The 22,638-nt window shown below is 41.6% G+C and overlaps 1 protein-coding gene across 2 annotated transcripts in view; it reads left to right on the plus strand.

Moving 5' to 3' along the window:
• Window positions 1–4,195, plus strand: part of BOD1L1 (biorientation of chromosomes in cell division 1 like 1) — a 51,112-nt gene extending 46,917 nt beyond the window's left edge. For both annotated transcript variants that reach the window (XM_045019021.1, XM_045019022.1), the window contains exons 26-27: window positions 1,324–1,467; window positions 2,978–4,195. In XM_045019021.1, coding sequence (XP_044874956.1) covers window positions 1,324–1,467; window positions 2,978–3,086 — 253 coding nt within the window. In that variant the 3' untranslated portion in view covers window positions 3,087–4,195. The remainder of the gene's footprint in view (window positions 1–1,323; window positions 1,468–2,977) is intronic.
• The last annotated feature ends 18,443 nt before the right edge of the window (window positions 4,196–22,638 follow it).

The raw sequence follows: 22,638 nt of genomic DNA on the forward strand, positions 1-22,638 counted from the left end.
GGGATTCTAGTAATCACTATCTTGGCTTCATTTCTGAGGACCTCATTTTTACCTTTATGGGACTCAACTGGTGTTCAGACCACACCTTTAACAGCAATACTCTCTGGCCCTCAAGATCTTATACGCAGAACAGAAGAACAGTCATACAATTGTTGTTTGTCTGTGAATCCCCCAGGAGGAGTTATCTACACTGCTAACATCAGCACACCCAAGACCAGATACTTGCTCATAACTAAGGTGGTTCTTCAAGTGCTTCCACATTAGATGTGTGTACACTGTGTCCACCATTGCCAGAGATTTTCCCTCAGTGTTATCCGTTGTGCCCTCTGGAGCCGCATGCTTATGCACTGGTATAAGGGGCACCGCATGCCACTCATCCTCTCAATTTTCCTTCTTGCCGCCCGTGATGTTGCTGGAACGATCCCTCTTGCTTCAGCAAGGCTTCTTCCCAGTGGATTTTGGACTCTGATTCTTAGCTCTTGTTTTAAGCATAGCTTTAGTGTATATAGAGATTGTAGTTTAGAGGTAGTGTAAATAGTGTAGCTAGGGACTAATTATCACCTGGCCCCTGGGACGAACAGAGTCCCTCGATATGTGGAGTCCCTGGGCTTCAAACCTTTTGCCTCCTGCAGCAAACGTATGCCCATGCGTGACCCACACTCAAGTTCTTTGACATGCTTATGAGAAACTCACATGAGGGACAAGTGCCAGATTTGTCAGGACTTTAGACCCCTCACTAAAAAGGACAGAGAAATAAGACTCAAGGTTATCCTAATGGAAGCTACTCTCAGACCAACCTCCGAGCAAAGCTGCTCCGATTCTGCACAGAATACTTCGGTGTCGGTGCAAAGCGCTCCTCTGGCACCACGCTCTTCCCTGCACCGTTCACCATCTCCCAGTGCAAAGGAAGAAGCACAAAAAGCAGCGCACTGACAGCGGGTGCTCACCAGTGCAAAAAAAAAGGACAACCATGGGAAGGGCAGCACAGTGCGACCCACGCCGTGGTCACCAAAGGAGGACTTTTAGGCTGGAAGTAGGGTTCCCCTTCTGAGTCAGACGAAGAGTCACCTCCCATACCCTGGGCATAATTTAAAATTAAAGATAAGCACAACAAGAATAAAGGACAAACCTCAATTCTGGATTTCTTAAAATGTATTCTTCTTTACTCCCAAATTTGCAGATGTCATTTTGCATTGACAGTATTGATCCACTTGTGGTAAATGCCATATCGTTTTTTAATTTCCTGTACTTATTACAGATGCATGCTGAATATGATTTGATTATTTTGCTGTATTCATTCATCGTTGTCTGTTAACATTTCAGAAAGCAGCCAAGCAAACCAACCACCCGTGCTGCTTCTAAAGGCAACAGCCCAAGTCCAGTTTCTCCTAAAAAACAGCAAAATTCAGCAGTAAAAAAGAGGTCGCCTAGTGAGGCAAAAGTTAGCAAGTCTCCTCCATTGGCACAGTAAGTATGAAAATGGAAGCATCTTTTACTGTTTTTTTTGGACGTCATTAAATTGATCCTTTTTTCTGTATCTAATTTACTACAACGCTGAACTGCAAAGCAAAAAGGTGGGTTTTGCCTTTCTCTGATATCCCAAAACTGTTTCAAAGGACTTTTTTCCTCATTTTTTTTTCCTGTGTATTCTTTTACATTTGAAATATCAGGTCTTTACTTCCCATTCCGTGCTGGAGGATCCTGGAAAGTACTTGGGAGAGCCTGATTAACAATGTCACAATCTGAGCTGCAATTCTTTGTGTAATAGAGAAGATGCTGGGGCCAGGAGAACTGCAATTCAGGTTTCAGCAGCATGTGACATACTCAGATTCTCCAAAGAGATTCCCTCTTTCTGTCAGATGAACTTGGGAAGGGAGCCTTTGAGAGTCTTAGTACTGGCACTGGGAGGAAAGCATTTTTTTCCATTTTTAAGTTTGAGGCTCTTTCTATGTATGATACGGGAGCAATAAAGGGCACAAATAATTGTTTACCTCTACAGAAACCCTCTACAGTATTGTTTACTTCTACAGTATTCCTCCAGCCAGCGTGTGGCATTGGGAGCACGCACACTGCTTAAGTAACTTGCAGCAATAGTGACAAGCACATATTGTATATTGACAGTTAGAGGCTGCATTTCAGTTTACATTAAGTACTTTGTGATGGCCAGTAGTTCGGGCCGTGGTCATGTGTGGTTAGGCTAAGGCATGATTGGCCTACACGTGCATGCACAAAGGGGAGTGGGTAAGATGCCTTTCCTGCACAAGAGACACGAGTCAATTGCTGTTTTTTTACTGTCTTGAGTGAAGGAACTTGAACCCTGCTTATGTCTTTCTGGGGCACAAGCCACCCCCAAACAAGGGGGAAGAGAAAGGGACATGGTCCCCCCACCTGTCTTCTCTGCACCAGCCAGTAGAACTGTCTGGCTATTGAGGGTGAGTATATGTAGCATCCTTCTAAGGCAGGGGTCGGCAACCTTTCAGAAGTGCTGTGCCGAGTCTTCATTCGTGTACTCTGATTTAAGGTTTTGCATGCTGGTAATATATTTTAACGTTCTTAGAAGGTCTCTTTCTATAAGTCTATAATATATAACTGAACTATTGTTGTATGTAAAGTAAATAAGGTTTTTAAAATGTTTAAGAAGCTTCATTTAAAATTAAATAAAATGCAGAGCCCCCTGGACCGGTGGCCAGGACCCAGGCACTGTGAGTGCCACTGAAAATCAGCTTGCGTGCCACCTTCGGCACCCATGCCATAGATTGCCTACCCCTGTTCTAAGGCGTGGTGGAGTGGGTATAGTCCCCCTACATGCTGTGCAACTGAGGGAGGTGGTGTGCACGGGGGAGTTGAGACAGTATCTTCTGGCATCTCCCCCTGGGATGGAGGAGTGTGCCTCTAAGCAAGTGTACCTAAAACCCCTTTGAAAATATAAACTATTATAAAAATTCTAAGCATTATTAATAATTGTTCTAACTTCTAGGTTAAAGATGCAGACTAGCAAGCGTAAAAGGGAAGCCAGCCCACCAGCGGTACGCAGAAAAGGCCAGCTGAAAGTGGACGAAACGCCATTAAAGAAAACAAAGCGATAATTGTTACCATCTGATAATATTCATGGAAAAGTTGAAAGAGAAGAGAGTGGTCTCTGCTTCTGTTTTGTTGTGTTAAAGCAAAGGGATTTGCATGTGCTTGTTTCTGAGCTCTAAGTTAATAGATGCAGAACTTAAGTTACATTTTAAACAGTTTTATAAACTATTGTTTATACAGAATATTATACAGATTAAAAAATAAGTTTACTTTGTATCTGAAAGAAAAACAATTACAGATTTTAACACTGACTCAGAAAGCTGGAATTTCCCAATGTAACATGCTAATACAGATGCTTCCACTCCACCAGGCACCAAGGGCCTACTAATATTCTATGTATATAAACTTGTAAAAATAGGTTGTATTTTACTGTGTATGAATCTAATCAATGATGAACGCTTTATTTATTGTATGGAGAGGACTGGTCTGTAAACTTTAGTATATACCTTAGGTTTTATTAATGATATTTTAAATTCTATGCAGCCATCAGTAGGAATCTTTTTTTTTTTTAGAGCTGTCTAAAACCCGAAGTTCTCTGAAATATGCTCAGACAGCTGGTAAAATATTCTCTTGCATGTATTAAAGTAGATTAGCATAGTAAAGAGGACTCTCTTCCTTTTCTGTTTACATTCATAACTATGTATAAAATAGGCAGTGTCATCTTTCCAGATTAACTTTTCATCTCTGAATTTTGTACCAACCTCAGAGTAGTAAATAGTACTAGTTTAGCTTTACTCAGACCATTTCAGCCAAAACTACTCTGAAGTACAACGTTTTATTTCACAACTTAACTGTTCTTTCAGTGTTTGTCTTTCAATGAAGAGGGACCCATAGAAGTGATATTTAACTTCAAATAACTATGGAGCTTCAGCATTTTGTGTTACATTTTATACACAGGTATTAAAAAAGTAGAACTTGGTATTATTACCAGAATCTTTTTTAATATATTTTAACTCCCGTAAGAGCAAATGTTCAAGTTAAGTTTTACATAGTTAAGCTTTTCTTAAGATCAAATTTGTCTCTTGCAATGATATGATGAGTTGCCAAATAATCCAGGATTATTTTAACATGTTTTGTTCATATTCTTGTTTTATAATTAAAATTAGTATTCTGGTTTTTTTGTTTTTTTACTCATTATTGTAAGGCGCATATTTCTGTCAGATATTCTACTTGATTTCTTACTGAGATTTTATATATAAATTATAAAATGTTTCCCAAAACCTGAGTTGCAATATTTGTTATATCTTTAAATTTCTTAATTGTGTCACTGTATTTGTTTGCATTGTATTTACAATTGACTTGGATGGACTTACTCACATGAGTAATGATTTGTATAATCAGTCCCTTTATAAAGCCTCTGTATCACACCATCTAGGTATCATATATTTACTACAAAAATAATTTGGACAACTCATTAAGTGAATCCATGTCCTGAAATTAAAGAACTCCTCCAGTGAACTGATTGTTATTCAGACTTACCGAATATCCTTAAACTTTTTAAGGTCTGTCTTAGGCCCCAGTTCAGCAAAGCATCAAAGCACATGCTTAAGTCCTACTGAAGCCCATGAGACTTGAACACATGCTGAAAGTTAAGCACATGCTTGAGTTCTTTGCTGACTAGAGATTGACTGTCTGCAGAATGAGGGCCACAGTGCCCTAAAGACTGATGGAGTGAGGCTCTGCCACAGCAACAGAGGAAGCAAGTTCCAAAGACAAGACTACTCTCTGCCAGTTCTGGAAAAACAAGTTCCTAGTGGGGCTGAAGAGAATTTGCTGGGGGAGATTTTAATACAAATAAAAAGCTTCTAAATTCATACTTAGATCCCCTAATTGCTCTCAATTTATAACATTCAGGCCTTGTCTATGTGAGCAATTTTGACAATCCTTACATTCCAAAGGGCTGTCAATAAAAGATCACTTGAAGCTGCCATTTCAACAAGCCAATATGAGCTGGTGGAGCAGCAACTGGTGAAACCTACTGTCTCTGCAGAGCAGGATCCCACATAGGAGGAAGCAACATAGATAATGTAGGTGACCGTATGGCTTGTCGTCTTCCTTCCAACACCTGGCTTTAGTTGCATTGACTTTAATGGAGTAATACCCACTTATACCAGCAGGACTGGATTTGGCTAGTAGCTTTTAATTCTCTTCCTATCAGAGAGTATGTCTCCACTTTGGGTTTTTTCAATGCGCATGTCTTTAAGTGAACATAAGAATGAACAGATTGGGTCAGATCAATGGTCCATCTAGTCCAGTATCCTAAATTTTGGCAGTGGCTGGTGCCAGATGCTTCAGTAGGAGTGAACAGAACAGGGCAACTTATTGATCCAGTCCCAGCTTCTAGCAGTCAGAGGGTTAAGGACACCCAAAGCATGGGGTTGCATCCCTGACATCTTGGCTAATAGCCATTGATGGACCTATCCTCCATGAACTTTATCTAATTCTTTTTTTAACCCAGTTATACTTTTGGCCTTCACAACATCCCCTTGCAATCAGTTCCAGGGGTTGATTGTGTGTTGAGTAAAGAAGTACTTCTATATGTTTGTTTTAAACCTTCTGCCTAGTAATTTCATTAGGTGACCCACCACTACCACCACCATCCAGTTCTTGTATTACATGAAGGGGTAAATAAGTCCTTATTCACTTTCTCCACACCATTGATGATTTTATAGACTATCTTCTCTTAAATCATCTCTTTTCCAAGTTGAACAGTCCCAATCTTTTTAATCCCTCCTCATATGGAAGCTGTTCCATACCCCTAATAATTTTTGTTGCCCTTTTCTGCACCTTTTCCAATTCTAATACATCTTTTTTGAGATGGGATAACAAGGACTGCACAGTATTCAAGGTGTGGGCATACTGTGGATTTATACAGTGTTATGATATTTTGTCATTTATTTTAAATATATACCAATCTCCTAGAGCTGGAAAGGACCTCAAAAGGTCATCAAGTCCAGCCCCCTGCCTTCACTAGCAGGACCAATTTTTGCCCCAGATCTCTAAGTGGCCTCTTCAAGGATTGAACTCACAACCCTGGGTTTAGCAGGCCAATGCTCAAACCACTGAGCTATCCCTCCCCCTTATCTATCCCTTTGCTAATGGTTCCTAACATTTTTAGCTTCTTTTTGACTGCTGCTACACATGGAGCAGGTGTTTTCAGAGAACTATCCATGAGGACTCCAAGATTTTTCTGGAGTGGCAACAGCTAATTTAGACCTCCATCATTTGCTATGTATAATTGGGATTGTTTTCCAATGTCGGTTACTTTGCATTAATCAAGATTGAATTTTATCTGACATTTTGTTGCTCAATTGCCCAGTTTTGAGCCATCCCTTTGTAACTTTTCGAAGTCTGCTTTGGCCATAACTATTGTGAGTAATTTTGTATTATCTGCAAATTTTACCACTTCGCTATTTACCACTTTTTTCAGATCACTTATGAAAATGTTGAACAGCACAGGTGCCAGGACAGATCCTTAGAAAACCTCACTATTTACACCTCTCCATTGTGAAAACTGACAATTTCTACCCTTTGTTTCCTATCTTTTAACCAGTTCCTGATCCAGGAGAGGACCTTCCCTCTTAGCCCATGACTCTTTACTTTGCTTAAGAGCCTTTGGTGAGGGACCTTGTCAAAGGCTTTCTGAAAATCTAAGTGCACCATTATCCCTTGGCTCCCCCTTGTGCACATTCATTGGCTTGCTTGAAGCAGTCTAATTAGGGCTGTCAAGCAATTAAAAAAATTAAGCGCACTGTTAAACAATAATAGAATGCCATTTATTTAAATTTTAGATGCCTACATTTTTCGCCTTCCTCTGCAGCATGGGGTACGGGTCACTTGCTGGAGGATTCTCTGCAGCTTGAGATCTTCAAACCACAATTTGAGGACTTCAATAACTCAGACATAGGTTAGGGGTTTGTTATAGAAGTGGATGGGTGAGATTCTGTGGCCTGCATTGTGCAGGAGGTCAGAGTAGATGATCATAATGGTCCCTTCTGACCTTAGTCTGAGTCTATTTTCAAATGTATTGATTTCAACTACAACACAGAATATAAAGTTTACAGTGCTCACTATTTTTATTACAAATATTTGCACTGTCAAAAACAAAAGACATAGTATTTTCAATTCACCTAATATAAGTACTGTAGTGCAACCTCTATCATGAAAGTTTAACTTACAAATGTCTAATTATGTACACACACAAACCCTTTTGTTTTTTAGTGCAATGTAAAACTTTAGAGCCTACAAGTGCACTCAGTCCTACTTCAGCCAATCGCTCAGAAAAACAAGTTTGGTTACATTTGCAGGAGATAATGCTGCCCATTTCTTCTTTACAATCTCACCTGAACGTGAGAACAGGCACTTGCATAGTACTGTTGTAACTGGCATTACATATTTATGTGCCAGATGCACTAAAGATTCATATGTCTTCGTGCTTCAACCACCATTCCAGAGGATATGCTTCCATGCTGATGATGGGTTCTGCTCAATAACAATCCAAACCAAAGCAGACTGATGCATGTTCATTTTCATCATCTGAGTCAGTGCCACCAACAGAAGACTGATTTTCTTTTTTGGTGGTTCGGGTTCCGTAGTTTCCACATCAGAGTGTTGCTCTTTTAAGACGTCTGAAAACATGCTCCACACCTCATCCCTCTCAGACTTTGGACAGCACTTCGGGTTCTTAAACTTTGGGTCGAGTGCTGTAACTATTTTTTTTAAATCTCACATTGGTACCTATAGTGGTGCAGCTGCCCCACTCCAGTAGGCAGGGGTTAAAAGCAGCACTGGAGAGGGCTTTGGCTGGGAAAAGCAGTGAGCGCAGCTGACCACAGGGCTGATAAGAGGGCTGGTGAGCTAGGAGCTGGAAGGAGTCTCACTCTAGCCCTGGAGGGGGAAGGGCTAGCTGCCTGGGAGCAAAGTACCTTAAGCAGGGAAGTGCTGGGGAAGGGCAAAGGGAGCTAGGGAGCTCCAGCCTGACAACTCCCCAGGCTGAGGCCTTGGGTAAGGCCACAGCAGGTACTGGGGCTACAGAGGTGTAGCCTGGGGGTAGGCAGAGGCAGTTGGTCCAACCCCCTTGCCAGTGATGAGTGGCCATTACAGCCTGCAGTCTGCCCCAGTGAGCGGGGGCTAGATGATGACTGGCAGTAGCCACTGAAGCAAGGTGGGTTTAGAGGGTTGGGGGTTCTCTGGGGAGGGGAGACCCAGAGTGTGGGAGTACTGCTGGGGTAGAACCCTGAGGTATAGGGCACCGGGGTCCGTGAGGAACACGGGGTCTAAGGCAGGCGAGACACTGGCCAGAAGGAGGCACTCCAGAGCTGAAAAAGAATTAATTCCCAGGACAACCAGCAGGAGGTGCCACACTGGTGAGTCTGTGGTCTGCTACAGTACCTTCTTTGCATTTTGTCAAATCTGCAGTGACGGTGTTCGTAAATCAAACAACATGTGCTGGGTTATCATCCGAGACTGCTATAAAATATATGGCAGAATGTGGGTAAAACAGAGCGGGGGACATACAATTCTCCCCCAAGGAGTTCAATCACAAATTTAATTAACACTTTTTTTTTTTAAATGAACATCATCAACATGGAAGCATGTCTCCGGAATGGTGGCTAAAACTTGAAGGGGCATATGACTGTTCAGCATATCTGGCAGGTAAATACCTTGCAACACCGGCTACAAAAGTGCCATGCAAACGCCTGTTCTCACTTTCAGGTGACATTGTAAATCAGAAGCAGGCAGCATTATCTCCTGTTTAGCAATTGGCTGAACAAGAAGTAGGACTGGAGTTGTATGTGCTAAAGTTTTACATTGTTTTGTTTTTGAGTGCAGTTATGTAAAAAAAATCTACACTTATAAATTATACTTTCATGATAGAGATTGCACTACCTTACTTGTATGAGGTGAATTGAAAAATACTATTTCTTTTATCATTTTTACAATGCAAATATTTGTAAACAAAAATAATAGAAAAGTGAGCACAGTATCCTTTGTATTCAGTGTTATAATAGAAATCAATATATTTGAAAATGTAGAAAAACATCCCTTTACAAAAGCCTTGTTGACCCTTACCCATCATATCATGTTAATCGGTGTGTCTGATAATTCTGTTCTGTAGATTCAATATATACATAGTTTTGACTGCGGTATGAGGGGGCACATGCTGAAGCCTGTTTCACTGGCTCTCTCCCCCCACCTGGAGTGGTACCTGGACTGCTCGTGCCAGGGGTGGGAGGAGAGGGAGAATGGGCCGGCTTAACTGGAGAGCTCCTGCAGCGACCTGAGCATGGGAGTTGTGGCACTCTGCTGCACCAATGCTGCTGCTACAGCAGCCTTCCTGGTGGAGCTCCCTGCTGTCCCCTGCCCCAGTCCCCTCTTTCCTTTCCCCTGTCCTGTCCATCACCCTTCCCTACTGCCTTTTCCCCCTACCCCACCTCCTTCTACCCTATCCCTGCCCCCACTCCTATGGGCATTCCCCATTGTACAGGAAAAAAGATGGTGGCCATGCAGGGCACCAGTAGAAGATGACAGCAACAGTCACTAGGACCTGGTGGGAGGTGGCATCCACCTGCATTGGCCACCATCAGCAGGAGAAGTGACTCTGTCTTGCCAGGAAGAGGGACCGAATGAGATGGAAATGTGCTGGGGGGGAGGTGCAACGTAAAAAGACAGAGCCTTCCCACCCCCGACAGGCCAAGCAGAGCAGCTCAGCACTGGCAGAAATCAGGGAGTAGGGGTGGACATTGACCTGTGACCCCATGTGCACCCTGCCATACCTTTCCTCTGTTTGGGGAGGGAAATGCCCCTCCGCCCCCACCACCCCCACTGCACCCATGAGCCTCAAACAATTGCCTGGTACTGAAGTTAGGCATACAGGCGTGTAATTGCCAGGATTGCCTTTGGAACCTTTTTTTAAAAATTGGTGTCACATTAGCTATCCACTAGTCATCTCATAGCAAGGCTGATTTAAGCAACAGATTACATACCACAGTTTCATATTTGAGTTCCTTCAGAACTCTTGGGTGAATACTATCTGGTCCTGGTGACTTATTACAGTTTAATTTAGCAATTTGTTCCAAAACCTCCTCTATTGATATCTCAATCTGGGACAGTTCCTCAGATTTGTCACATAAAAAGAATGGCTCAGGTATGAGAATCTCCCTCAATCCCCTGCAGTGAATACTAATGCAAACAATTCATTTAGCTTCTCTGCAATGGCCTTTCTTCCTTGAGTGCTCCTGTAGCACCTTGAGCGTTCAGTGGCCCTACTGATTGTTTGGCAGGCTTCATGCTTCTGATGGACTTTAAAAAAATTGCTGTTCAGTTTGTGTTTCTTCTGCTACTTGCTCTTCGCATTCTTTTTTGTCCAGAGCCTCATTATACTTTTACACTTGACTTGCCAGAATTTATGTTCCTTTCTATTTTCCTCAGTAGGATTTAGCTTCCAGGTTTTAAAAGATGTCTTTTTTTTTGTCTCTAACTGCCTCTTTTACTCTGTTAAAAAATGTCACCATGGCCTCTTTGGTAGTCTTACTGCCTTTCTAAAATATTATTTGGGGGTATGCATGGTGTTTTTTTAAATGCTTTCATGCAGTTTGCAGGCATTTCATTCTTGTGACTGTTCCTTTTCATTTCCATTTAACTACCCTCCTCATTTTTGTGGAGTTCTGCTTTTGGAAGTTAAATGCAACTGTGATGGGTTTATTTCATATTCCCCCACCCCCAAGGGTGTTAAATTTATTACATTATGGTCGCTATTATCAAACGGCTCAGCTATATTCACCTCTTGGACCAAATCCTGAGCTCCACTTAGGACTTTAATCAAGAATTGCCTCTCCTTTGGTGGGTTCCAGAACTAGCTGTTCCAAGAAGCCGTCATTACTGGTGTCTAGAAATTTTATTTCTACATCCCATCCTGGGGTGACATGTAATCGCAGTAAGTGCTTATACAGCTTCCATACTTCTGCTCTGTGCATCCATTCTAAGCTCTCCACAAATTTCTTCATTGTTTTAGAGGTGGACTTATTTTAATTGATTCTACACTGGCTACTGAGACATTTCAGACAACTGCCTTAATGACAACCCCCCAGGCCTGTTTACAGTTCTCTTGTGTCAGCTTTTAGGGATGTTTTTCTGTGAATTTAAACTATCAGCTAACCTGAGTTTCTGCAAATCATGGCAGCTCCTGGAAGTCCTAGTACTTGCTTACTCTGACAAGTCCTAGGGTTAGGGTGACCAGAGAACAAGTGTGAAAAATCAGGACAGGGGTAGGGGGTAATAGGAGCCTATATAAGAAAAAGACCCACAAATCGGGACTGTCCCTATAAAATCAGGACATCTGGTCACCCTACCTAGGGTGTCCTTGTCCCATCTTTTCACTTCCCACTCCATCCACTCCTATAACATTCTGATTTTTTTCCCCATTTCTAGCCACACACAGATTCACCCTTGAAACAACTTAACTAAGGATGAGATGGATTTCTCATCACTTTAAGTCTTTTAAAATCAAAATTATAGGTAACATTTTCAAAAGCTTCTAAGTGATTTTGGAGTCTAAGTCCCCTTTTCAAATGTGATTTAGACACTTAGCCAAAGACTCATTAGCTCCTTTTGAAAAATTTACCTTAGATGGCTTTCCAAAAGGTAAGCTCTAGCTCAGTTCACATGGGCAGCCCTTGATTAGGGGTCAAATATTTTGTGATCCCCTTACAGTTACTCTTACATTTATAGTAAGAAGGATAAAAGTCTACATAATGTGTTGTGGTTTTGAGATGCTGACAGAAAATTCTTTACTTTGAAAGGTAAGGATGGGGGAAGAGGGTTCAGGGAGAAAGATTTCCTTTGCTTTACATTGTAATACACATTTTAAACATCTCAAAATACCAATTGAGTAACATTGCTCTAGCTCCATCAGAGGTTTTGGGCTTGATGCAGGAATTACTGGGTGAAATTTTATGGCCTATGTTATGCAGGAGATTGGACTACATCATCATAATGGGAAAACACCACAAGCACGATTCAAAGTCATGTAACCATCAGCAAACACCCAACCCACAGTACATTGGGCAGTGTCCTTTGCCTCAGTTTCCCACTTCACAGTGAGAAAGTCTACTGAACAAATAGCCCTTTAACACACTACTTCCCTTTCCCTTTGCTGCACCCCACACACACTTGGTTGTCCTTGGTCAGTGAAGATCCAGACTTTAGAGGTGCGTTCTGATGGGTTCACATCCCACCCCTGAAAAGGGGCAGGTAGCATCAAGCAACAACTCCACTGCTACCTCCATCTCTACAACTGGCTCATTGCTGCTGCTATCTCTGCTGCCCCTGGCCACTTGGTGGTGGTACTATCTCTCACCACTGGCTGCTCACTGCCACCTCTGCTGCTGCTGCTCAGTTCTGCTGCTGCTATCATTGCCACTTCTGCAATACTGTGTTCTGAGGTTTCACCATTTAGTCCAGCTCTCAGTGATTTCACTCTGTAGTGGGAACTTCTCTGATGCTGCCTCTTCACTGTAACACTGTCCCCACACCATGCCTAAACCTTAGCTCACAGACCTGCTCATCAGGGAATTTAACTCTAATAATCACTGAAAGGAAACAAGGGTGCTCAGTTGGGTCCCATCAGCTCTATCTTTAAACACAGGGAAGGGAAGGGTTAAATAGTAGCTCTTCAGACACACTCCACAACTTCTGATAGACACGTCTCCTTCTCCCCCATCCCACCTTCACTAGGATTTGGCTTCCTTACCCCCAGCTTAGCAAGTGAAGTTCAGTTTAGGGTGACCCCCTCAATCAGGGCATGGCAAGTACAGTTCTGCTGCCCTTTACTCACACAATAAGGATAACAACATTTCATTACCCTTGCTCTCAGTACTAAAAAGAATTATAACCCAAACCCAGCCAAAACTGATCATTTTGGCAAAAGCCATTTCATCTGCTGAACATCTAGGCAAAGTAGGTGTGCCCATGAAAATACAGTCTGCTCCTCTTTCCCCCAGTTCATCATTAGAAGTCAGAGGAGGGTACATTCAGAGCTGCTTACACATACATAACAAGTCAATACATTTTTCAATGGGGCACTATAAGGCTTTTTACCAACCATGAGTCAGGTTCAGAGCTGTGTGCTGCCCTTGTAAAAGCTGATGACTAGAGTCCTGAGGGGCTGGGGCTTCTAATACACTAAGGAACAGCATTTATACATGACTCCAGCTAAACCAAGTATGAAGTGCGGTTCTTACCTGATACAGCCCAGCAGTGGGAATGGGGGCCAAACTGAATTAGAACCACATTTTAACATGTTTTAACACAGTTTTGCCCCTTCCACACTGGCTGGCCACATCATGGGAAGAACTGGTTTAGCTGGAACCATAGTAAATACAATTTCTAAAAACACTGTGAAGTCCAGTTTATCACAGTCAGGGCATATCATCAATCATGGGTGGAACTGCAGCCCTCCTCTTGCTTCAGGTGTTAGGGATCTAATCAAGCATAGCAGGGGAATGGCAAATGTATTACTTTTATTGTCAGTGCAGTAATTTAACTCTTCAGTGATGGTTCAGTGCTGAAAGAGCAGCCTCCATTTTTCTAGATTTTTATTATGACTGTCACATACATATGCAATAATTTCTCTTTAAATGTCAAAGTTTATTAAGTGAATGAAGAAGAAATACAGGAAAGGGAAAATGGTTAACAATCACAGTCATAATAATCTGTCACCATTTCCAGTGTGTAAGCTTAAAAATGTCAAAATTAAATACTTGTTTCTTGTTCAAAGCCCAAAGCAAGCAGAGATCTGGAATGTGGTTTTCTTTTGAGACAATGATAGTCTCACTCTATTCTTTTAATATAAACAAATGCTAAGAATTGCTTAATAATGGGTTTAACTCTATTCTGCAAGGACTTCTCAGACTAAGTAAACAGGTAAGGCCATTTAAAAAAAAAATCCATTGAACTAGTGATAAAACTTCTTTCAACTGAATTTGAACTTAGCACTCTCTTCTGCCCCAAGTCTTGTATGCTTACGAAACACTCTTTACTAAGGCTGAATCAAAGTAAAGCGAAGATCTTGCATTCCTGGATACTGTGGAGAAGAGCCAGTTCCCTTCTTGAATCATAGCCAGTGTTGGAATGGAGAGGCAAGTACCTACTGAGAAAGCAGAAGAGAGGGGCCTCTGAGGGTGGTCTAGCAGTGGTGGCTCACCACAACCATTAAGGCCTAGATAAGGGGTTTGGAAGCGCTACCACTTCATGCTTTTTTCCTCTGGTAGGTCTGGTTTCCTCGCTGTCTGGCCTGCCTCATGCACTTTTTGCTACTTCTTGTGCTTCAATTTAGTGTGGTCTTCTAGGGTTGTTGAAGATCCCATTCCATAATATATAACATGGTAATACTCTACAGAAAATTCATACACAAGGGGAAAACAGAGGAAAGCCAAGGCCAACCTTCATCCCCACAAATCCTCAGTTCCTGTGCCTGCTAGACCCACTGATCTCCAGCACTAGCCACCCGAGATACATCTGTGGAAATAAGTTATATTGGCAATGGGTGCCCTGCCAGCCAGGATATAGACCCACGGGTCAATGAGATCTGTGGTTAATCTACCACTGCTTGGAGGGATTCTGGAATGTAAAGACTCCAGAGAATTTTTCTGTAGTCCTGGAGACCAGTTTGAAGCTGATCTCGGCAGCCCTGCTCAGGACAGCTGGAATCCCTGACATGGTAGGAAATGAAGGTATCAAGGACTAGCTGAACTGGAGATGAGAATCTTCCCAGGCAAATAGTCAAGTGAGAAAATTTACATTCCAATCTAGAGCAATTAAACGGGAAGCTACAGGCTGGGTGGTTTAAGCAGTGTTCTTTAATGCTTGCTCTTATGCTGAAGTGAAGGAACACCATTATTTGAAAAGAGACTGATGTTACTTACCTTACAGGATGAGTTTATGAAGGTTCCTTTGTCCAAACTGATCCAACTGTATGTGTGTGTGTTTCTCATGTGCACAAGCCTGGATCCTTTAACCACAAATGTCCAGTGGGACTGCATCTGTGCCCTGCACCTCCTTATATCCCCACTCAGTTCCTTCACTAGTACAGAAAATCCAGAGAAGGACTCCATATAGGCGGGGAAGGAAGGCTGGTCTGGGAGCCAAGTGGACAAAGGCATTTTGCAGACCTCCAGTTACTATGAGGTAAGTAGCCTCGCTTTCTTCTTTGAGAATTTGTTTGCCTATACTCTGCATTAACTCCTCATTGGGAACAGAACACGACATTTCATGTTCACTTTGGTAGCAAACACGTCTATCCAGGGAACTCCCCGTTTTAGGAATACTTGCATAAGAACATTTCACAAGAATGGTCATGCTGGGATGGACCAATGGTCCAGCTAGCCCAGTATCCTGTCCAAGACAGCAGCCAGTGCCAGATGCTTCACAGGAAATGAACAGAACAGGGCAATTTCAAGTGATCTATCCCCTGTTGTCCAGTCCCAGCTTCTGGCAATTGGAGGTTTAGGGAGATCCAGAGCCTGGGGGTTGCATTTATGATCATCTTAACTAATGGCCATTGATGAACCTATCCTCCATAAACTTATTGAATTCTGTTCTGAACCCAGTTATCTTTTGGACTTAACATCCTCTAACAATGAGTTCCATAGGTTGACTGTGCATTGTGTTGAAAAAGTACTTCCTTATGTTTGGTTTAAACCTACTACCTAGTAATTTCATCAGGTGACCCCTGGTTCTTGTGTTGTGTAAAAAATAACACTTCCCTGTTCACTTTCTCCACACCAGTCATGATTTTATAGACCTCTACCATGTTCCCCCTCTTACTTGTCTCTTTTCTAAGATGAACAGTCCCAATCTTTTTAATCTCTCCTTCTATGGAAGTTGTTCCATACCCCTCATTATTTTTGTTGCCCTTCTCTGCATGTTTGCAATTCTAATATATTTTTTGAGATGAGGTGACCAGAACTTCATGCTGTATTCAAGGCATGGGTAGACCATCGATTTATATAGTGGCATTATATGTTCTTTCTTATCTTTTTCCTAATGGTTCCTACTATTCTGTAAGCTTTTTTGACTGCCACTGTACATTGAGTGGATGTTTTCAGAGAAATATCCATGATGACTCCAAGATCTCTTGCTTTAGCTAATTTAGATCCTATCATTTCATATGTAAAATTAGGATTATATTTTCCAAGGTGCATTACTTTGTACTTATCAAAGCTGAATTTCATTAGCCATTGTGTTGTTTAGTCACCCCATTTTGTGAGATCCATTTGTAACTCTTTACAGTCAGCTTTGGAATTAACTATCTTTGAATATTGCCACCTCATTGTTCAGGTCATTTATGAATATGTTGAACAGAACAGGTCCCAGGACAGAGGCTTGGGGAATCCCACTATTTACCTCTGTCCATTGGGAAAACTGACCATTTATTCTGGCCCTTTGTTTCCTATCTTTTCACCAGTTGATGTAAAGACCCCATTACTGAACTCAGGCCCACTGGCAGCATCCTTAGATGCTGTGCCACAGTTGTACACTGCTGCCCTAACCAACAGCCCTAATGCTAAAGGTCTACAGAGCCACAGCAGCTACACTCCAGCCCCTGACTGGGTGGACAGGCAGCACGGCATTGGGTACCTAGACTATAAAAAGGGCCCCAACTGGAAGAGCAACAAACCATTGGCTGCTGCCTAGACCACCTTGCCTGACCCTACATTGATACCACGCTGCCTCCCCTGACTCTGCCTTATTACCCTGCTGCCATGTCTGACCTCGCCTCCCCAACCCACTGACCCAGCCCTTTGGATTGGATCTTCCAGCTACTGACCCCTGCAAGAACACTGAGACAGATTGACTTGTTAGCAACCCAACCACCCAGGCACACTTGACTACTGCTTTAGAATGGGCATTACTGTTACTCATCCATGAGAGAAGCTTCCCACTTACCCTATGACTGCCTACTTTACTTAAGAGCCTTTGGTGGGAGACCTTATCAAAGGCTTTCCGAAAGTCCAAGTACACTATATCCATTGGATCATCCTTGTCCACATGCTTGTTGACACCCTCTGATAATTCCAATAGACTGGTGAAGTATGATTTCCCTTTACAAAAGCTATGTTGACTCTTTCCCCAACATATCATGTCCATCCATGTATCTCATAATTTTATTCTTTACTGAAGTTAGTCTTACTAGCCTGAAAATGCCAGGATTACCTCTGAAACCATTTTTTAAAGTTGACATCACATTAGTTATCCTCCAGTCATCTGGTACAGAGGCTGATTTAAGCAAGGGGTTACATACCGCAGTTAGTAACATAAGAACAGCCATACTAGGTCAGACCAAAGGTCCATCTAGCTCACTATCCCGTCTTCCAATAGTGGCCATGCCAGGTGCCCCAGAGGGAATGAACAGAACAGGTTATTATCAAGTCATCCATCCCCTGTCATCCATTCCCAGCTTCTAGTAGTTTTCAATTTCACATTTGAGTTCCTTCAGAACTCTTGGGTGAATACCATCTGGTCCTGGTGACTTATTATAGTTTAATTTATCAATTTTTTTCCAAAGCACGCCCCCGCCCTCTTACTGATACCTTGATCTGGGACAATACCTCAGATTTGTCACCTAAAAAGAATGGCTTAGGTGTAGGAATCTCCCTCAGATTCTCTGCACTGAAGATCAATGTTGTGATAGATGAAGGGAGGGGGAGGGTAGCTCCCTTTTATGGACACCTAGCCAGCCTGTTAGTTACAAAATCCCTGTTAGTAACTATTCTCTACTTGCTTCACCTGTAAAGGGTTAAAAAATCACATAGGTAAAAGAAAGGGAGTTGGCACCTGACCAAAAGAAAGAGCCAATGGGAGGGCTAGAACTTTTTAAAATTGGGTGAAAAAAAATCCCTTTTTCTGTTTGTTGTTGTTCTCTGGAGAGAGGGGACAGAATCATAGAATCATAGAATCTCAGGGTTGGAAGGGACCTCAGGAGGTCATCTAGTCCAACCCCCTGCTCAAAGCAGGACCAAACCCAACTAAATCAATAGAGCAGGACAGGGTTGGAGCTATGCCGTAAAAGGCTTTAAAACCAGGTATGAAAAAGCATCAAATCATACCTCAAACCTACTTATCTGAAACCCCAGATATATAAGTAAATCAGGGAATGTCTAGCAAGACACGATTAGGGTTATTTCTTATTGGCTTGTGGACTCCTCTGTGCTAACCCCAGATGCTTTTGTTTTGCTCGTAACCTTTAAGCTGAACATCAAGAGAGCTATCTTGATGCTTTAAAAAAAATACAAAAAGTAAGATCTAGCAAAAAGCCTAAATTCCAGATGAACAAATTTATTTGGGCATAAGCTTTGGTGGACTAAAACCCACTTTATCAGATGCATGGAGTGAAAAATACAGTAAGCAGAATCTATATTATAGCACATATCCAACTTTTCATGTGCTATAATACATATTCTGCTTACTATATTTTACTCAATCATTTAGTGGCCCCACTGACTCTTTCGCAGGCTTTCTGCTTCTGATGTACTTTTTTTAAACATGCTGTTAGCTTGTGTCCTTAGCTAGCTGCTCTTTCATTTTTTTTTATTTAAATTTTATTTATTTATTTTGGCCTGCCTTATTATATTTTTACAATTGACTTGCCAAAGTTTATACTTTTTATTTTCCTAGCTAGGATTTAACTTCCAATTTTTTAAGGATGCCTCTTTGCCTCTAACCACTTTTTACTGTATTCTTTAGCCAGGGTGGCATTTCTGGTCCTCTTACTGGATTTTGGGGGTTTGTTGTTGTTGTTTTTTCCCTGTATTTTGGGTATACATTTAGTCTAAGCCTTTATTATAGTGTTTTTAAATTATATCCATGCATTTTGCAGGCATTTCACCCTTGTGACTGTTCCTTTTCATTTCCATTTAACTACTTTCCTCATTTTTGTGTAGTTCCCCTTTTTTAAGTTAATGCTACTGCGGTGGGTTTCTTTGGCATTTTTAACTCTACAGGAATGTTAAATTGAATTACATTACGGCTGCTATTACTGAGTTCAGCTATATTCACCTTCTATCTTGGACCAGATCCTGTGCTCCACTTAGGACTAAATCAAGAAGTGCCTCTCCCCTTGTGGGTTCCAGGGCAAGTTGCTCTAAGAAGCAGTCATTTATGATGTCTAGAAATGTTATCTCTGCATCCCGTCTTGAGGTGACATGTATCCAGTCAATATAAGGATAGTTGAAATCTCCCATCTCTGTGTTTTCTGCCTTTGTCGCCTCTCTAGTTTCCCAGAGCATTTCACAATCACTGTCACCATCCTGGTCAGGTGATTGGTAGTACATTCCTACGGCTATACTCTTATTGTTCAAGCCTGTAATTTCTATCTTTAGGTATTCTGACACAATTTGATTCATTTAAGATTTTCGTTTTATTTCACTCTATGCTTTCTTTCACATATAATGCCACTCCACCACCCTGGAATTACTGTCTCCCATTGATTAACCTCATTTTACCAAGATTCTACAATGCATTTTATATCAATATCCACATTTAATACCAGGCACTCCAGTTCACCCATCATAGTATTTAGATTTCTAGCATTTATATATAAGCACTTTTACATTTTGCCAATATTCAATTGCTTACCTTTGTGTATATTTAAATGGGACTATTTTACGTTTGACTGTTCTTCATTAGCTTCTATTTGTACTCTACTAACTTCTTCCCTATACTCTTTAATTTTAGTTCCCCCTTTAATGAATACATCTCCAAGGGATGTCTCTGTCTGATCCATATGTGCTTCTGCACTTGTCAGCTTTTCCCCAGCCCTTAGTTTTAAAACGCCTCTACAACCTTTTTAAATTTTACATGCCAGCAATCTGGTTCCATTTTAATTTAGGTGGAGTCCAGCCTTCCTCTATAGGCTCCTTTCCCAAAAGTTTCCCCAGTTCCTAATCAACCTAAAACCCTCCTTCCTACACCATCAGGTGATCCATGCATTGAGACTCTGCAGTTCTGCCTGTCTTTCTGGCCCTGCACGCAGAACAGGGAGCATTTCAGAAAATACTACCATGGAGGTCTTGGACTTTAATCTCTTTCCTAGCAGACTAAATTTGGCCTCCAGAACCTCTCTTCTAACCTTCCCTATGTCATTGGTACCTACGTGTGCCACAACCACTGGCTTCTCCCCAGTACCGCACGTACATCTGTCTAGATGTCTTATAATGATCCACAACATTCGTACCAGGCAGTTCTCATGGTCTTAAAAAACCCAACTATCTAGATTTCTAATAATTAAATCCCCCATTACTATTACCTGGCTCTTCCTAGAAACTGGGATTCATGCCCCAGGAGCAGTATTCTCAGCGTGAGAGGATACCATGACATCACCTGAAAGGAGGGTCCCAACTACAGGATTGTTTCCCTTTACTCCAGCTTGATCTTCTCCTTCCCAGAGACTTTCATCCTTCTCAACAGCACAAAGGCTGTCAGACTGGAGGTGGAACCGCTCTATTGTGTCCCTGAAAGTCTCTTCTGTGTACCTCTGTCTCCCTTAGCTCTGCCAGTTCAGCGACTTTGGTCTCGAGAGCCCATACAGTCTCTCTCTGAGGGCCATGAGTTGTTCACATCGAATGCACACATACAATTACCTGCCTGGTGGGCAGGTGATGTAAGTGCTGCAGTCAGTGCAATAAACTGGGTAACCCCTACTCTGCAGCTGGACTACTGCCTGCATTATTTTTACTCTTGAAGGGTTCTTTTAGTGTCTGTTTGCTTGTTTTGGAGGGAAGGGGTGTTATTGGCCTAAGTTTTTAGAGTATGTTTGTTATGTGTATCTGCCTCTCATACTCCCCTTTTAAACTGCCTTGCAAAACTCTCCTGTTTGCTGCTCCTGTTCGCTACCTCCTCCAGTCTAGGAGCTGGGTTTTTAAAACCCTATTTTCCCTGTGTTAGTCTTGTTCCCTAGTCAAGACATCCTTAAGGTTTTGGGGATCAAAGGATAACAGGCTAGAGCCTTATTAGTAGGATCTCAGAGTATGTCTACACAGCAAAGAAAAACCCAGAGGTGAAGAATGTGTGACACACTGTAACCAGATCCTGGATCTTTTGGATAATTTCTTGCGATCAGTATGCACTTACAAGGGGTAGCCACTGGTGGATCTTGGACTCTTCTGTTGTTATTGTCTATGTATTTATTACTGAATATGAATATTAAAGATGATGCAAAACTGAATCTGAGGTGATTACAAGACTGACCATAGTATTTAACATCTTTCATACAAAAATCTGAAATCCCCTTACAAACATTAATTAAACTTCATAACACCTTGTGAAGTAGGCAAGTCCAGTATTATTTTACTTACAAGTAAAATAAGGTAAAGACCAGTTAAGTGATTATGCCATGGGAAAAACTCCCATTGGCTTTAATTACATAACCAATTGTCATATGAGAAAGATGAATCCTCCTTCAAAATATAGAAGACAAATAGAAGATGAAGGGGAGGCATTAATTGATTGTAGCAATAGAAACAAAGAGGAAAGACGACTGACTTCAGTGTGAGTTTTGCCTAATTAAAGATTGTAGCATCAGACAACAAGAACATTTGATAGCATAAGAGCCTTGCATAGGACAAATGAATTTCCTTTAATGAGTGGGGATACATTAAAATTTGACTATCTTAATAAATTATCTAAGAGGGGGTGTTGCCCAGTAGGTACAGTAGATACTGGAAGCCATTCTATTCTTGACTCTGTCACTTACTTGATTTCTGATGTTGGACTTTAATCGGTCAGTGCCTCAGTTGCTCTACTGTTAAAATGGGAATAATTATACTAACCCTCCTTTAAAGCATCGAGACCTACACGTGGAAAGTTAAGTCCAGAAGCAAAGTATTGTAATATATTATTTCATAAAAGGGTTATAAAGCTTAATTACTATTTACAAGGTGCTCCCAGATCTTTTGATAAGCATGCTATGTCGTTATTATTAACAATTATAGCCAAACTTCTGAAAGATGTACAGAGTGTAACAGACAAATATATCAGAAGATAAAGAAGATACATCAATTCATTCCAGCACTAGGGGCAATAAGTGAGGGAAAAGGCTGACTAGAATGAGAGTTTTGCCTGCACATGTAATGCAGAATTGGGCCCTTAGTGAGTCAATATCCCATTGCCTTTCGGTGACACTGTATAAGTGGTGGAAGTAAATGTGCATCTCTATTTTTTTTTCCTGGGAGTTATTCAGATAATTTTAAATAAGTATTTTCTTTGTCTCCTTTTTGTGGGCAGGGGGAGGGGTGCGTTAAGGGAGATTAACTGTGAAGCCATTTGCAAAGTGCTGACATTGTGGGTTTTCAGTATTTTGCATGCCAGGATTCCACTTTTTACTCCAAAAATGAGGTTACAACAGGAGTTTTAGTTTGTTTCCAGGAGCAGTGGCTACGAGCATTTAAACGGGGCCAAATAGCGTCACCCTGCAACAACCAGCAAGATTCAGACATTACTTTCAGTTTAGTTATAAACTTCTATAGGAATGTTTGCATTTGTGTCTCCCAGTCTTAAAGG

The sequence above is a fragment of the Mauremys mutica genome, chromosome 5, assembly GCF_020497125.1.
Source record: "Mauremys mutica isolate MM-2020 ecotype Southern chromosome 5, ASM2049712v1, whole genome shotgun sequence".
In the NCBI taxonomy this organism is placed as follows: domain Eukaryota; kingdom Metazoa; phylum Chordata; order Testudines; family Geoemydidae; genus Mauremys; species Mauremys mutica.